Source organism: Gasterosteus aculeatus, chromosome 8, assembly GCF_964276395.1.
Source record: "Gasterosteus aculeatus chromosome 8, fGasAcu3.hap1.1, whole genome shotgun sequence".
Taxonomy (NCBI): Eukaryota; Metazoa; Chordata; class Actinopteri; order Perciformes; family Gasterosteidae; genus Gasterosteus; species Gasterosteus aculeatus.
In genome coordinates, this window is record NC_135695.1 from 17,554,815 (window position 1) to 17,570,654 (window position 15,840).

At 46.3% G+C, this 15,840-nt stretch overlaps 3 protein-coding genes across 8 annotated transcripts; all 3 read right to left on the reverse strand.

The window, feature by feature from the left end:
• Positions 1 to 22: 22 nt before the first annotated feature.
• Positions 23 to 6,566, reverse strand: malt2 (MALT paracaspase 2). Of its 2 annotated transcripts, none has more exons than XM_078108479.1 (17): positions 6,391 to 6,566; positions 5,951 to 6,199; positions 5,447 to 5,613; positions 4,951 to 5,081; positions 4,641 to 4,797; positions 4,360 to 4,547; positions 4,132 to 4,228; positions 3,963 to 4,013; positions 3,489 to 3,581; positions 3,185 to 3,388; positions 2,896 to 3,073; positions 2,729 to 2,803; positions 2,485 to 2,612; positions 1,666 to 1,815; positions 1,370 to 1,527; positions 980 to 1,117; positions 23 to 676 (listed from the first exon to the last, which is right to left on the reverse strand). In XM_078108479.1, exons 2-17 carry the CDS (start codon positions 6,070 to 6,072, stop codon positions 236 to 238), a joined length of 2,478 nt encoding a protein of 825 aa, XP_077964605.1. In that variant the 5' UTR covers positions 6,073 to 6,199; positions 6,391 to 6,566; the 3' UTR covers positions 23 to 235. The 2 variants fall into 2 exon arrangements, with proteins under 2 accessions (XP_077964605.1, XP_040039636.1); XM_040183702.2 differs by having other exon boundaries at positions 4,360 to 4,565.
• A 286-nt stretch (positions 6,567 to 6,852) lies between these two features.
• Positions 6,853 to 9,120, reverse strand: LOC144411468 (scaffold attachment factor B1-like). The gene is made up of 4 exons (XM_078108481.1): positions 8,780 to 9,120; positions 8,372 to 8,468; positions 7,643 to 7,707; positions 6,853 to 7,496 (listed from the first exon to the last, which is right to left on the reverse strand). Exons 1-4 carry the CDS (start codon positions 8,930 to 8,932, stop codon positions 7,197 to 7,199), a joined length of 615 nt encoding a protein of 204 aa, XP_077964607.1. The 5' UTR covers positions 8,933 to 9,120; the 3' UTR covers positions 6,853 to 7,196.
• Positions 9,121 to 9,275: 155 nt separating this feature from the next.
• Positions 9,276 to 15,835, reverse strand: LOC144382986 (mucosa-associated lymphoid tissue lymphoma translocation protein 1-like). 5 transcript variants are annotated; one of them, XM_078108473.1, is made up of 17 exons: positions 15,645 to 15,835; positions 15,205 to 15,436; positions 14,700 to 14,866; positions 14,204 to 14,334; positions 13,894 to 14,050; positions 13,613 to 13,818; positions 13,385 to 13,481; positions 13,216 to 13,266; positions 12,742 to 12,834; positions 12,438 to 12,641; positions 12,149 to 12,326; positions 11,982 to 12,056; positions 11,738 to 11,865; positions 10,919 to 11,068; positions 10,623 to 10,780; positions 10,233 to 10,370; positions 9,276 to 9,929 (listed from the first exon to the last, which is right to left on the reverse strand). In XM_078108473.1, exons 1-17 carry the CDS (start codon positions 15,775 to 15,777, stop codon positions 9,489 to 9,491), a joined length of 2,739 nt encoding a protein of 912 aa, XP_077964599.1. In that variant the 5' UTR covers positions 15,778 to 15,835; the 3' UTR covers positions 9,276 to 9,488. The 5 variants fall into 5 exon arrangements, with proteins under 5 accessions (XP_077964599.1, XP_077964602.1, XP_077964601.1 ...); XM_078108476.1 differs by having other exon boundaries at positions 13,613 to 13,800; positions 13,906 to 14,050; positions 15,645 to 15,834; XM_078108475.1 differs by having other exon boundaries at positions 13,613 to 13,800; positions 15,645 to 15,833.
• Positions 15,836 to 15,840: the final 5 nt, after the last annotated feature.

Sequence of the window (15,840 nt, forward strand, 5' to 3'; positions counted from 1 at the left end):
ACATATCAAAGTAGATCTGCAGTGTTTTTATTCATTGCCTTTATTATGTATCAGTTTATTGTAAAAAATATATATGCATAGAATATTACAAACAATTAATGCATAGTTAGGACTATCATACGTTACATTAGCCACTAACAATGAACCATGTCTCATCAGCTTCACTAAAACAGCAATTCAAAAAAATGTTTATTTGTACTTTATTTGTTGTCTTAATTGTGTGTTTTAATAATCCTCAGTGGGAATGAAAATTGTACATGTCACTAAACTTGTACTTTGTGTCATTTATCTGGCCGTGGGGCAGACTTTTGCTGGCAACAAGGGGTTGCGGGGCATCAAAGCATTTACTGTCGGTCTCCTCTGGAATATTGGCACTCCTGAATGAAGTTGTCGATTGGTTCCTGGAAGATATTTGGCCAGATTGTGCGTGATATGACCACGCGCTGGAGGCTGAACCAAAAGAGGCACAGGAGGAGCTCTCGGGAACGTTGAAGGAGTCGAGGCCGAAGGAGGACGAGGAGGAGGAGGAGGCAGACTGGGCCGGAGGCGGTCGGGGCTCATGCAGGTTGAGTTTGGAGACCAATGGCTTGCCGACGGTCACTGGCTGCCTTTCCTGGACCTCATCATCCATGTTGGAATAGGTGTAATGAAGGCAGATGGTGAATGTGAGCTCCCTCTGTAAAGACAGTGAAGAGCAGGAATGGGGTTTTTTTCAGTTTTATAGTAATATTAAAAAGACTTGGGAGTTCTGAATCTTTCCATAAAAGTCTGAAATATTGCTTAAAATAGGAAAATATCTTCATGTAACATACTTAAAATTATACTGTTAATGAACGTGGTTATATTTAAAAGGTTTGCGACAACTCTTAATGGGTTGGCGCAAGGGATCAATAAAGTAACTATCTAATATTAAACACAATCACAATGTTTTTTATCATAGAGAGAACTTCTCATGAAAACAATAATAACAGTGTCTAACTTTGAGTCTCTGGAGGCATCGGATTCGCGTGTAGAGACTCGGGACTTCGGGTGAAGGAAGATCTTCTCTGACCAATAATAAACTTCCGGCTTCAAGAAGAGTTTCCTGGTTACTCTTCTTCAGATCAATGTCCACATCCTGCCAAAGTACGACGGAAGAAAGTCAGTACAGTCAATTACTGCTTTTGTGTGTGCTTCAGGTATCTATGAGCTACGTCCAATGATGTCTTCCCTCCACCCTCTTGTTGAAAGAGAGTTCAGGTCTGCCACACTACAAATCAAGTTATAAAAAAGAAGAACTGCAGATCAAAACCACAATGAGTCATTACAAGATATGAAGAAAATGCTTGTCTTAAATCGTTATCTTAATGTGTAATAAGAGCATGAAAACCTCGGGGAAGTCCGTAAGCTGAGCACAACAGGAAACTATTTCTGGGGGCTTCTCAAGTATCCGAGAGTAGATGACCATGATGTTGGAGAACTCTGCAGCAAATCCAAGCTGGACCTTCACTCCACAGTCAAACTGCAGGCAAAGGCTCTTTGGTAGGACTGCAAAGGAACATTTTGATTATACCTTTAGTCAATACTTTTCATTTCAAATCAACATTAAATTAAGTTATCATCAAACAAGGACAGTGATTCTCATTATATTTAATAATTCCATGCTAAATTATGTGAAAGAAGTACCGTTCGCAACGGCCCACTGCAGGTTTCGCGCCGAATGGGACGCGGAGCAGACGGCGGTTTGTATCCGGTCGGTGAGGGAACGCCGCTCAGACAGATTACTGCGCAGCTCCAGCGCCTGTCTCCCTCGAGTGATCTCACAGCGCCCCATGTCTGACGAGAGTACACACACACACACACACACACACACACAGCAGGATAGAATCAGCGCTGTTTAAAGAATTTCCACCCAAAGCCAACAGGTGTGCTCCATCGCCTGCCGGCGCTGCAACGTGACACGTGACCAGAGCTGCTGCGCCCGCAACGCGTTGATCCTAAAGATAGAACAGCAGCCGTTTTTGACCTTTGTGAATCTGCGAGGTCAACGAGGTCCTTCTCGCAGCGGACACAAACGATGGCGGTACTGTTCCAGGTTTTATGGCGAGTGGGACGGCAGCTCCGCGCACAAAACCAGGAAACTAAATTCAAAGCAGCCGTCGACAATTTGATTATTTACATATGTGCTCTTCCTGCTGCGTCAGCCCTGAATATCCTCAGCGAGAAAGTTCAATACCAGAGCATTCAAGAGCAAAACCTTTCATAACGCTGAGCGCCATAGTGGCGCGTCAGGTGAAGTCGTGAGTGCGCCTGTCATTGCAGCGCAGTTTTAATCATAAAGGTAGCATCAGTTCCAACGGGCAACGAAGTGGCTCACTGATAGTAAGCAGATGCACGAGCGTTCAGGCACAGGTTTGGAAAATACACATGTAAGAGCTGCATGCGAGACAATTTCTGGCCATATGATTACTCGCAAAGTAATGTGACCTTCATGACTCTACCAACCTTCAGCTACTCTGTCGAGCATGACCGTGACCTTCTCGTCTTCACAGACCCGCCGTTTGAGGAAGCTTATGAAGATGCCGTTGGACACGTCTTCCCTTTTCACCTCGTATGCTTCAGCGTCCGCGCAGCTAAACACAAAAAGCTCCGCGTGAGTGACGGCGTTTGGCCCGAAATCAGAGAGATTGCTTCGGACGGGTTCCGGCTATTCCACCGTCTAACGGTGGAGGAGAATCAGCAAACTTACGTGGCATATCCAAACACTATATTTGCTGTCACCTTGAGCAGCCCTGGTTGTACGATGACAACGTCGTATAGGTTTCTGAAAGAAATATTCGCAGCAGATGATCTGACCTTCAACATGATGAAAAATAGCCGGCACATCGAGTCAATAATTTAAAAAGTCATCCATACCTTTTGCGGCACATGTCTAGCAGCAATACGTTAAGCCCAGTCTCTTTTTCCTGCATCCTGGTTAGTATGTTTTGCACACACAAGCAGTGCTCGGAGGTGTAGGAGGACGGCGCGTCGATGGGAACCATGAAGCTGTTGCCGTAGTTCTCGTAACCATGACCAGCAAAGTACAGCAAGCCTGTGGAAGGAGGAACCAATACGTGTTATTGAATTTGATGTACCAACGCACGCATATAATTCACTTTTTGAGCATAGTCCAACATATTGTCCAGATGGACGAGAGACCAACCGTAGACTCCCTTGTCGAGCAGCAAGAGGAACTCCGTTACGGCGCTGTGCATCTCCTGCCAGTTCAGGTCGAGCAGAGAAACCACCTTGAAGTCCATTTGTCTGAGAAGGTTGGTCAACTCGTGGACGTCAGCGATGGGAGCGCACAGCTGAGTGTGGTAGAGGTAGTTCATGTTGCCAATCAGGAGAGCGACTTTGTCCGTGGCTGTGGGAGGAGGAAATTTAGGCGCCATGAAAGAAATCAGATAATCAACAGCTATTGTGTTTTGATTTGATTATTTTTGGTTTTTTTGCACAAAACCCACCATAGAACTGCTTGACTAGTGGGGTTGGGTTGACCGTCTCTTGCATTTGGTGTAATTCGGGTCCGTAGCTCGACCTGTGAACTTCCTGTGAGTCTGCCAATATAAAAGGATGTGAATAAAAAAATGTAAAATGCGGTTTACTGTCTGGTTTAAATTTCTACAATTCTTAGTGCTTAGAAATGCTGATCAAACAGCATTATATCAACACACGTACGCGCATGCACACACACACACACACACACACACACACACACACACACACACACGACAACCACAAATACCAGCAAGCAGATTAGCTGCTTTGACACAGTAAGCCTTTCACTGGTGAACTTACAAAAAAGGAATCGAAGGCAGATGTGGTGTAGTGAAGCGGAAAAGGATTTAATAAAAAAAGGAAATACAATTCTGGTCTAGTTCCCTTTTTTCTCCCCATTCTATATCGATAGGTGTTTACAATCATGTTATAGATATTACCTGGACCACGATCAATTTCTACCCAGGATGCATCAGTGATGGAACTGGGGCCTGCATAGAAGTGCAAAACAGCAGATTATCCGATGCAGAGTATTAGTGTTTTATTGAGCCTGTAAAATGTGCAATAGACTTAATGCTGCTCTATATTTATTAATGAATTGCTTTTCACCGATGGTTATCGTCGCTGTGTCACTGCAGGCCTCATGATACAAATTGAAAATCCTGCACTTGTATTGTCCTCTATGTGCTGTGGTCACACATGGGATCTACGTGGAATTAAAAAAAGGATATTGAGACTGTTTTCATTATAAAGTAAAATATATAAACCTTGATTTTGTTTATAGCACTTCTTTCATGGTTGACGTTTTTTTTTTAATGATATTAATGGCCGACGTACCTGGAGAACGCGCGTCTTGTGTTCTTTCATGGGCACCGCGTTGTGGTACCACTCGTACTGCACAGGCGGGTTGGCCTCCGCGTTGCACTCCAGGATCAGAGGGTCGCCCTCAGACACAGCCTGGGACCGAGGCTGAAGATTGATACGCAGCCCACTTGCGGACCCTGGAAACACACTGCTGCTGCAGCCTGAGACGACAAAGGTTTCTAGGATATTACGTCACACGAGAAACAATAGAACGAGGTAAACGGGCGCCGAGAAGGATGGAAGGGAGGTGTTACCCGGACTGGCACCTGCAGCCTGGACGAAGCGAACGTGAGCCCACCGCGAGAAGGTAAAGTTGCCCCCGTGGTGCACTCGACAGATGTAGTGACCCTGGTGGGCCGAGACTGAAGGACGCAGAACCAGCTCTGGTGTATTTCCTGTCCCATCCAAAACCTGGAACCAGCCAATAATCATTGTCATCCATGCGATTGGAGGAAGGCAGATTTAACCCAAAAGTAACATTGATACAGCGCTGACCACGTTACTCGGGCTCTGACCTGAAATCCTGTTGTTATTGTTAACGTAATTAAACAAGGTTCTGCTGACCTCGTCTTTGCCTCTGAACCACTGGTAGCTGAGTCCAGGGGGACCGGAGGCTCTGCAGGTCAACACCACCATGCCCCCTGCTGTGGCCTGCTGGTTCTGTGGCTGCGCTGTGATCTGGATCAGCTCTGCCGCTACCACACACACACACACACACAGGACAATTTCATGCACAGAGAAAAAGTAGGAGAACAACTCTATTTTTATGTAGTTGTGGGGCATCACGGTGTAGCTTTGTGTTTTGTCAACATGTAAGTAAACTGAGCCAACACTCATGTTTGTCCTTGCAAGTGTCGCTGTGGTCAATAAGGGAGCTGAAGCAGTGGAGGAGAAGGTGCAACATGACCCTGAGCAACACTAAAGGATTACACAGTTTGCGGATCAATGCTTTGACTGCAAGGAGGTATGCTGTAATCGTGCCTAATATATTTACCACCCTCAAACGTGGCCCGTGTCTGATGTTTTTTTTTTTTTTTTTACATCTCCTACACTTCCTCACATGTGGTGGTGAGGTACCGCACAGCTTCCTGGTGGTCCATCTTCCTGAGGCAGTGCAGCAGGAAGTCCAGGGAGCAGGACCGGTCGGCCAGCCGAGCCAGCAGGGCTCGGCCCGGACTGCCCGCCGTGCTCAGCACCTGCAGCGAGCAGCTGGTCAGCTCGCTCTCACTACGGAGAAGGAGGTCAATGGCGAGAACATTGAAAGACTTTGCATAAAAGATTGCAAGTATGTGCTGTGGGATGGAGGGGCCGCCCTGTTTCTCACACGTGTCAAAGATAATTCCTGGAATACGGGATGAGGTGTGCATGCTCTAACTAGCTATCATGGTGGGAGGGGGTGGGGGGGGGGGGGGGGGGTGTTCCAAAGAATCATAGACAAAAAAACATTCACTCACACACCCTACCGGCAATTAATAGTCATCATTTTTAACCTAACATGCAGACTCCACGGGGTTTCGAACCCGGGACCTTCTCGCAGTGTTAAGTGGTGCCTTCAATGTCTCACCTGCAGCGGAATTGCGGCTGCTCGGCCACGGCGTCGGCCAGCTGCCTCCATCCGCAGGTGGTGTTGTCCAACATCTGGGACAACCGCTCCAGGACCGGTTCGCTCAGACCGCCGACGGTCATGTTCCACGCGCTTCCGTCCCCGTGCGTGTCACAGCTCCACCGGGACCACCGGGGACATCGAGGTGAAGCCACCGGGGCGATTTGTCTCGCGGAACTGAGGTAAACCGGAACTGGTAGTAGACGGAAACTACAGGTAGTAAAAGGCAGGTTCGGTAGGGTTTTTTTTAATCGATTTTAATGAAAATGATTAACGAAAAACATAAAAGCAAACGCCGGGAGTACGTTTTCAGGTGTAAGTCAACTAAACACCCGCGAGACCTGGACGCTTCCGCAGTTAAACAAACGCACGTTTATGAACCTCGCGGTGAGAGAACTTACCGACTTTAGAAGGAATCCGGTTTGCGGGCGAAGAGAAACGAGGGCGCGCTTTACCCGAACGGACCTGCGGTGTTCGTCCAGTGTTCAGCGAGTTTGTTCCGCAGATGATCAGATTCTCATTTCGGTTCCTCATTTCTGCCGTTCCAGCGCAGGCTAATGGGGGGCACGTGACCTCCGTTCAACGCAATTATGTAAAGTTTAAGTTTGGAAAGAGATTCACAGATTGTGACGTCACGTAAGTATGGCTCATGTCTGAATAGGCTTATTTTATAAAAAAAAAAAAACATGTCATGATATTGGGGGGAACCAATGCTTTAGTAACAAGACTTTTATCTCCAGCGTATGAACTGTCTGAACACCCTTCTTCTCAGCCCAAATCCTTCTGTCTGCACTAAGCTTATCACAAAAAACTACTACTACTACAGTTTGAAGCAAGAATGAACAGGGAAAGTTTGCAGGAGATTTACTTATTCCTATTTATTTATTATATGTTTTCAAGAAGAAGAAAAAAACATAGGAAACAGGATTTGTGGAAATATTAGCAGACCATTGCTCTTTTGCGATATTGGAAAAAAAAAAAAAAAAAAAAGAAATATTGCCATGTACAAGGTCATTCAGTGCAATGCACCAAATAAAAATACCTTTATGAAATTGACTAAACAAAGTAGCGCTTTCGATCGTACCACAAGATCTTCAAAAGCCGGACATCTCAAAAAGAATCTGACCGGAGAAGTACAATCCGAATGGTGGTTTCACCAAACCACGTTTCTAAAGTCAAGAACACGTATGACGTTCATATTGTGTTGTTAAAATGTTAATGTTGGTAATGTTGTAAAATTGGTAACCACGTTTGTAATCCAATTTCTCACCTCTGGGCCTCTTGCTTCATTCTCTGACTCGATGGTCCTGCTGTCGGGTTCTTCCTTCAACATCGCGTCTTCATCGGGTTCTTCGTTCAACAGGGCATCTTCGTCAGAGTGGACATTTGAGGCTTCGTCCTCGTCATCCTCGGCTGGTATCCCGTTGTCATTCTCGGTCTCGTCGAGAACGTTCATGTCGAGGATGTTCATTTCCTGCATGTTCTCAGGAAAATCCTGAGGCTCTTCCTAAAATTACAAAAATGAGGAAGTTTGCTGCAGATTCTCACAAAATCTATATTCCCATTCAGAGCCTTGCAGTTGCTGAGGAGGGCGAGGCTAAGGCATCACTACAGTAAAGCTTAGACACGTTCAAATGAGTTAAGCAATCTCACCTGGCCATAGTGGGAATCCTCTTCGATAGTACTGTCCTCTGGTTCATCGTTCTCGGGCCTCATATCTAGAGTAAATACATGTAGTTGTATCATACGGTTATCAAAGAAAACTTAAGTGTGTCATATTTTACAGGTGATGGAAAATCATGATGCGATCCAATAAAACGGACAGGTGCAACATTTGTGCATCTAAAAAGGTTATGTAACGGTGTTTTCACAGTTGTGTGCTGTATATATATATATATGTTTGCAGGTAATAAATACAGTGAAACATTTAATTTAACTCAATTGAAATTACAATTATCCACTTTAGGTGAGAGACCACCGGGAAAATGTAAATTAAGATGCAATGCCTTATTCAGGAAAAGGAATAGTCAAATTCAACAGCTCAGAAAAAAAGGTTTATTGCATCAGTTTTTCGTCTAAACTTGTATTAACTAGTCATTGAAATCATTCTGCAGGAGGTGTTTTCTGCGTTGTGCAGTTTATCTGCATTGCACTGATTGCTGCACTTACACACCAAACATCCATGAAGATGTAACGTTACCCAGTGAACTGAAAAACATCAATGAACCGCAGCTACTGTCAGGGACACGTCTCTCTACGGCTTCAATAGAGGAAAGAAATACCTCGAGTAAAGTTACCGTGTGACGATATTTACAGAAGCACATGCGTTTGCAGTTTAGGTCTAAACGGCGTTCACTTAAAAGCATCGCGGAAACTTTTTACCTTTGGAGGCCCGCTTCGGTGTAACGTTGGATCTCTTTGGATTCGACTCGGGAGCGACGACTATCTCGTCGGGATTTCCACCCTCTTCGTCGATTGCCTGTTCGAATTATAGAGATGCGGACACGTCAATGCCGCGTTGTTTATCAGCAAGAGTTTCATGGTACAAGAAAGTAAAAGTAAAAATACGTAAATAGACACGACATTAACGTTAGCGAGCAGCAGCTCGCGCACGGCGAGGGTCAACGGGCCTCGTTAAGCTAACGTTAGCTAGCGTTAGCTTTGGGCTCATTGGTTCGACTCCATTGGCAAGGCCACGCAACGCGGGCGCCAAACGACAGTCACGTCGCGTTAATTAAACTCAGCGGGTAGCTAACGTTAGTGGTTTCAAAACGTGAGCAGCTGGGCGACCTTTTTGAGGCGCTCGGACAGCACCCTCTTGGCGCCCGTGGTGTCCAGGTTTCGTTTCTTCAGCTCGGCCTTCAGGTCGATAACTCTCAGCTCCGACAGCTTGCGGACCTCTGCGCCCTCCGGAACCGCCACGTCTGCGGATGGTTCAGCCATCGTTGTGTCCGGGAGAATATATCTTCAGCTTGAAATCTTCGCTGCACTTTATTACCTAATGCTGCACTTTACGAAAGGAAGCCGCTAGCTCGCAAAATATTGCAAAATGGAGGCCGCGGTGAGCTCGTTGACGTGAAGGCGCATGCGCAGTACAGCTGCGCTGCAGAGATTGAGGAACCATCCACACGTCGCTAATAGTGTGTTTTTTCAACAATGTGCGGATGCACATTAGATGTAACACAAGTTAGAAAAGCTGAGGCGTAAAACAGTATAAAGTTAATGCATAGATATAAGCATTTATTGTTCCCTCCTTACAAAAAAACATATCAAAGTAGATCTGCAGTGTTTTTATTCATTGCCTTTATTATGTATCAGTTTATTGTAAAAAATATATATGCATAGAATATTACAAACAATTAATGCATAGTTAGGACTATCATACGTTACATTAGCCACTAACAATGAACCATGTCTCATCAGCTTCACTAAAACAGCAATTCAAAAAAATGTTTATTTGTACTTTATTTGTTGTCTTAATTGTGTGTTTTAATAATCCTCAGTGGGAATGAAAATTGTACATGTCACTAAACTTGTACTTTGTGTCATTTATCTGGCCGTGGGGCAGACTTTTGCTGGCAACAAGGGGTTGCGGGGCATCAAAGCATTTACTGTCGGTCTCCTCTGGAATATTGGCACTCCTGAATGAAGTTGTCGATTGGTTCCTGGAAGATATTTGGCCAGATTGTGCGTGATATGACCACGCGCTGGAGGCTGAACCAAAAGAGGCACAGGAGGAGCTCTCGGGAACGTTGAAGGAGTCGAGGCCGAAGGAGGACGAGGAGGAGGAGGAGGCAGACTGGGCCGGAGGCGGTCGGGGCTCATGCAGGTTGAGTTTGGAGACCAATGGCTTGCCGACGGTCACTGGCTGCCTTTCCTGGACCTCATCATCCATGTTGGAATAGGTGTAATGAAGGCAGATGGTGAATGTGAGCTCCCTCTGTAAAGACAGTGAAGAGCAGGAATGGGGTTTTTTTCAGTTTTATAGTAATATTAAAAAGACTTGGGAGTTCTGAATCTTTCCATAAAAGTCTGAAATATTGCTTAAAATAGGAAAATATCTTCATGTAACATACTTAAAATTATACTGTTAATGAACGTGGTTATATTTAAAAGGTTTGCGACAACTCTTAATGGGTTGGCGCAAGGGATCAATAAAGTAACTATCTAATATTAAACACAATCACAATGTTTTTTATCATAGAGAGAACTTCTCATGAAAACAATAATAACAGTGTCTAACTTTGAGTCTCTGGAGGCATCGGATTCGCGTGTAGAGACTCGGGACTTCGGGTGAAGGAAGATCTTCTCTGACCAATAATAAACTTCCGGCTTCAAGAAGAGTTTCCTGGTTACTCTTCTTCAGATCAATGTCCACATCCTGCCAAAGTACGACGGAAGAAAGTCAGTACAGTCAATTACTGCTTTTGTGTGTGCTTCAGGTATCTATGAGCTACGTCCAATGATGTCTTCCCTCCACCCTCTTGTTGAAAGAGAGTTCAGGTCTGCCACACTACAAATCAAGTTATAAAAAAGAAGAACTGCAGATCAAAACCACAATGAGTCATTACAAGATATGAAGAAAATGCTTGTCTTAAATCGTTATCTTAATGTGTAATAAGAGCATGAAAACCTCGGGGAAGTCCGTAAGCTGAGCACAACAGGAAACTATTTCTGGGGGCTTCTCAAGTATCCGAGAGTAGATGACCATGATGTTGGAGAACTCTGCAGCAAATCCAAGCTGGACCTTCACTCCACAGTCAAACTGCAGGCAAAGGCTCTTTGGTAGGACTGCAAAGGAACATTTTGATTATACCTTTAGTCAATACTTTTCATTTCAAATCAACATTAAATTAAGTTATCATCAAACAAGGACAGTGATTCTCATTATATTTAATAATTCCATGCTAAATTATGTGAAAGAAGTACCGTTCGCAACGGCCCACTGCAGGTTTCGCGCCGAATGGGACGCGGAGCAGACGGCGGTTTGTATCCGGTCGGTGAGGGAACGCCGCTCAGACAGATTACTGCGCAGCTCCAGCGCCTGTCTCCCTCGAGTGATCTCACAGCGCCCCATGTCTGACGAGAGTACACACACACACACACACACACACACACAGCAGGATAGAATCAGCGCTGTTTAAAGAATTTCCACCCAAAGCCAACAGGTGTGCTCCATCGCCTGCCGGCGCTGCAACGTGACACGTGACCAGAGCTGCTGCGCCCGCAACGCGTTGATCCTAAAGATAGAACAGCAGCCGTTTTTGACCTTTGTGAATCTGCGAGGTCAACGAGGTCCTTCTCGCAGCGGACACAAACGATGGCGGTACTGTTCCAGGTTTTATGGCGAGTGGGACGGCAGCTCCGCGCACAAAACCAGGAAACTAAATTCAAAGCAGCCGTCGACAATTTGATTATTTACATATGTGCTCTTCCTGCTGCGTCAGCCCTGAATATCCTCAGCGAGAAAGTTCAATACCAGAGCATTCAAGAGCAAAACCTTTCATAACGCTGAGCGCCATAGTGGCGCGTCAGGTGAAGTCGTGAGTGCGCCTGTCATTGCAGCGCAGTTTTAATCATAAAGGTAGCATCAGTTCCAACGGGCAACGAAGTGGCTCACTGATAGTAAGCAGATGCACGAGCGTTCAGGCACAGGTTTGGAAAATACACATGTAAGAGCTGCATGCGAGACAATTTCTGGCCATATGATTACTCGCAAAGTAATGTGACCTTCATGACTCTACCAACCTTCAGCTACTCTGTCGAGCATGACCGTGACCTTCTCGTCTTCACAGACCCGCCGTTTGAGGAAGCTTATGAAGATGCCGTTGGACACGTCTTCCCTTTTCACCTCGTATGCTTCAGCGTCCGCGCAGCTAAACACAAAAAGCTCCGCGTGAGTGACGGCGTTTGGCCCGAAATCAGAGAGATTGCTTCGGACGGGTTCCGGCTATTCCACCGTCTAACGGTGGAGGAGAATCAGCAAACTTACGTGGCATATCCAAACACTATATTTGCTGTCACCTTGAGCAGCCCTGGTTGTACGATGACAACGTCGTATAGGTTTCTGAAAGAAATATTCGCAGCAGATGATCTGACCTTCAACATGATGAAAAATAGCCGGCACATCGAGTCAATAATTTAAAAAGTCATCCATACCTTTTGCGGCACATGTCTAGCAGCAATACGTTAAGCCCAGTCTCTTTTTCCTGCATCCTGGTTAGTATGTTTTGCACACACAAGCAGTGCTCGGAGGTGTAGGAGGACGGCGCGTCGATGGGAACCATGAAGCTGTTGCCGTAGTTCTCGTAACCATGACCAGCAAAGTACAGCAAGCCTGTGGAAGGAGGAACCAATACGTGTTATTGAATTTGATGTACCAACGCACGCATATAATTCACTTTTTGAGCATAGTCCAACATATTGTCCAGATGGACGAGAGACCAACCGTAGACTCCCTTGTCGAGCAGCAAGAGGAACTCCGTTACGGCGCTGTGCATCTCCTGCCAGTTCAGGTCGAGCAGAGAAACCACCTTGAAGTCCATTTGTCTGAGAAGGTTGGTCAACTCGTGGACGTCAGCGATGGGAGCGCACAGCTGAGTGTGGTAGAGGTAGTTCATGTTGCCAATCAGGAGAGCGACTTTGTCCGTGGCTGTGGGAGGAGGAAATTTAGGCGCCATGAAAGAAATCAGATAATCAACAGCTATTGTGTTTTGATTTGATTATTTTTGGTTTTTTTGCACAAAACCCACCATAGAACTGCTTGACTAGTGGGGTTGGGTTGACCGTCTCTTGCATTTGGTGTAATTCGGGTCCGTAGCTCGACCTGTGAACTTCCTGTGAGTCTGCCAATATAAAAGGATGTGAATAAAAAAATGTAAAATGCGGTTTACTGTCTGGTTTAAATTTCTACAATTCTTAGTGCTTAGAAATGCTGATCAAACAGCATTATATCAACACACGTACGCGCATGCACACACACACACACACACACACACACACACACACACACACACACGACAACCACAAATACCAGCAAGCAGATTAGCTGCTTTGACACAGTAAGCCTTTCACTGGTGAACTTACAAAAAAGGAATCGAAGGCAGATGTGGTGTAGTGAAGCGGAAAAGGATTTAATAAAAAAAGGAAATACAATTCTGGTCTAGTTCCCTTTTTTCTCCCCATTCTATATCGATAGGTGTTTACAATCATGTTATAGATATTACCTGGACCACGATCAATTTCTACCCAGGATGCATCAGTGATGGAACTGGGGCCTGCATAGAAGTGCAAAACAGCAGATTATCCGATGCAGAGTATTAGTGTTTTATTGAGCCTGTAAAATGTGCAATAGACTTAATGCTGCTCTATATTTATTAATGAATTGCTTTTCACCGATGGTTATCGTCGCTGTGTCACTGCAGGCCTCATGATACAAATTGAAAATCCTGCACTTGTATTGTCCTCTATGTGCTGTGGTCACACATGGGATCTACGTGGAATTAAAAAAAGGATATTGAGACTGTTTTCATTATAAAGTAAAATATATAAACCTTGATTTTGTTTATAGCACTTCTTTCATGGTTGACGTTTTTTTTTTAATGATATTAATGGCCGACGTACCTGGAGAACGCGCGTCTTGTGTTCTTTCATGGGCACCGCGTTGTGGTACCACTCGTACTGCACAGGCGGGTTGGCCTCCGCGTTGCACTCCAGGATCAGAGGGTCGCCCTCAGACACCGCCTGGGACCGAGGCTGAAGATTGATACGCAGCCCACTTGCGGACCCTGGAAACACACTGCTGCTGCAGCCTGAGACGACAAAGGTTTCTAGGATATTACGTCACACGAGAAACAATAGAACGAGGTAAACGGGCGCCGAGAAGGATGGAAGGGAGGTGTTACCCGGACTGGCACCTGCAGCCTGGACGAAGCGAACGTGAGCCCACCGCGAGAAGGTAAAGTTGCCCCCGTGGTGCACTCGACAGATGTAGTGACCCTGGTGGGCCGAGACTGAAGGACGCAGAACCAGCTCTGGTGTATTTCCTGTCCCATCCAAAACCTGGAACCAGCCAATAATCATTGTCATCCATGCGATTGGAGGAAGGCAGATTTAACCCAAAAGTAACATTGATACAGCGCTGACCACGTTACTCGGGCTCTGACCTGAAATCCTGTTGTTATTGTTAACGTAATTAAACAAGGTTCTGCTGACCTCGTCTTTGCCTCTGAACCACTGGTAGCTGAGTCCAGGGGGACCGGAGGCTCTGCAGGTCAACACCACCATGCCCCCTGCTGTGGCCTGCTGGTTCTGTGGCTGCGCTGTGATCTGGATCAGCTCTGCCGCTACCACACACACACACACACACAGGACAATTTCATGCACAGAGAAAAAGTAGGAGAACAACTCTATTTTTATGTAGTTGTGGGGCATCACGGTGTAGCTTTGTGTTTTGTCAACATGTAAGTAAACTGAGCCAACACTCATGTTTGTCCTTGCAAGTGTCGCTGTGGTCAATAAGGGAGCTGAAGCAGTGGAGGAGAAGGTGCAACATGACCCTGAGCAACACTAAAGGATTACACAGTTTGCGGATCAATGCTTTGACTGCAAGGAGGTATGCTGTAATCGTGCCTAATATATTTACCACCCTCAAACGTGGCCCGTGTCTGATGTTTTTTTTTTTTTTTTTACATCTCCTACACTTCCTCACATGTGGTGGTGAGGTACCGCACAGCTTCCTGGTGGTCCATCTTCCTGAGGCAGTGCAGCAGGAAGTCCAGGGAGCAGGACCGGTCGGCCAGCCGAGCCAGCAGGGCTCGGCCCGGACTGCCCGCCGTGCTCAGCACCTGCAGCGAGCAGCTGGTCAGCTCGCTCTCACTACGGAGAAGGAGGTCAATGGCGAGAACATTGAAAGACTTTGCATAAAAGATTGCAAGTATGTGCTGTGGGATGGAGGGGCCGCCCTGTTTCTCACACGTGTCAAAGATAATTCCTGGAATACGGGATGAGGTGTGCATGCTCTAACTAGCTATCATGGTGGGAGGGGGTGGGGGGGGGGGGGGGGGGGTGTTCCAAAGAATCATAGACAAAAAAACATTCACTCACACACCCTACCGGCAATTAATAGTCATCATTTTTAACCTAACATGCAGACTCCACGGGGTTTCGAACCCGGGACCTTCTCGCAGTGTTAAGTGGTGCCTTCAATGTCTCACCTGCAGCGGAATTGCGGCTGCTCGGCCACGGCGTCGGCCAGCTGCCTCCATCCGCAGGTGGTGTTGTCCAACATCTGGGACAACCGCTCCAGGACCGGTTCGCTCAGACCGCCGACGGTCATGTTCCACGCGCTTCCGTCCCCGTGCGTGTCACAGCTCCACCGGGACCACCGGGGACATCGAGGTGAAGCCACCGGGGCGATTTGTCTCGCGGAACTGAGGTAAACCGGAACTGGTAGTAGACGGAAACTACAGGTAGTAAAAGGCAGGTTCGGTAGGGTTTTTTTTAATCGATTTTAATGAAAATGATTAACGAAAAACATAAAAGCAAACGCCGGGAGTACGTTTTCAGGTGTAAGTCAACTAAACACCCGCGAGACCTGGACGCTTCCGCAGTTAAACAAACGCACGTTTATGAACCTCGCGGTGAGAGAACTTACCGACTTTAGAAGGAATCCGGTTTGCGGGCGAAGAGAAACGAGGGCGCGCTTTACCCGAACGGACCTGCGGTGTTCGTCCAGTGTTCAGCGAGTTTGTTCCGCAGATGATCAGATTCTCATTTCGGTTCCTCATTTCTGCCGTTCCAGCGCAGGCTAATGGGGGGCACGTGACCTCCGTTCAACGCAATTATGTAAA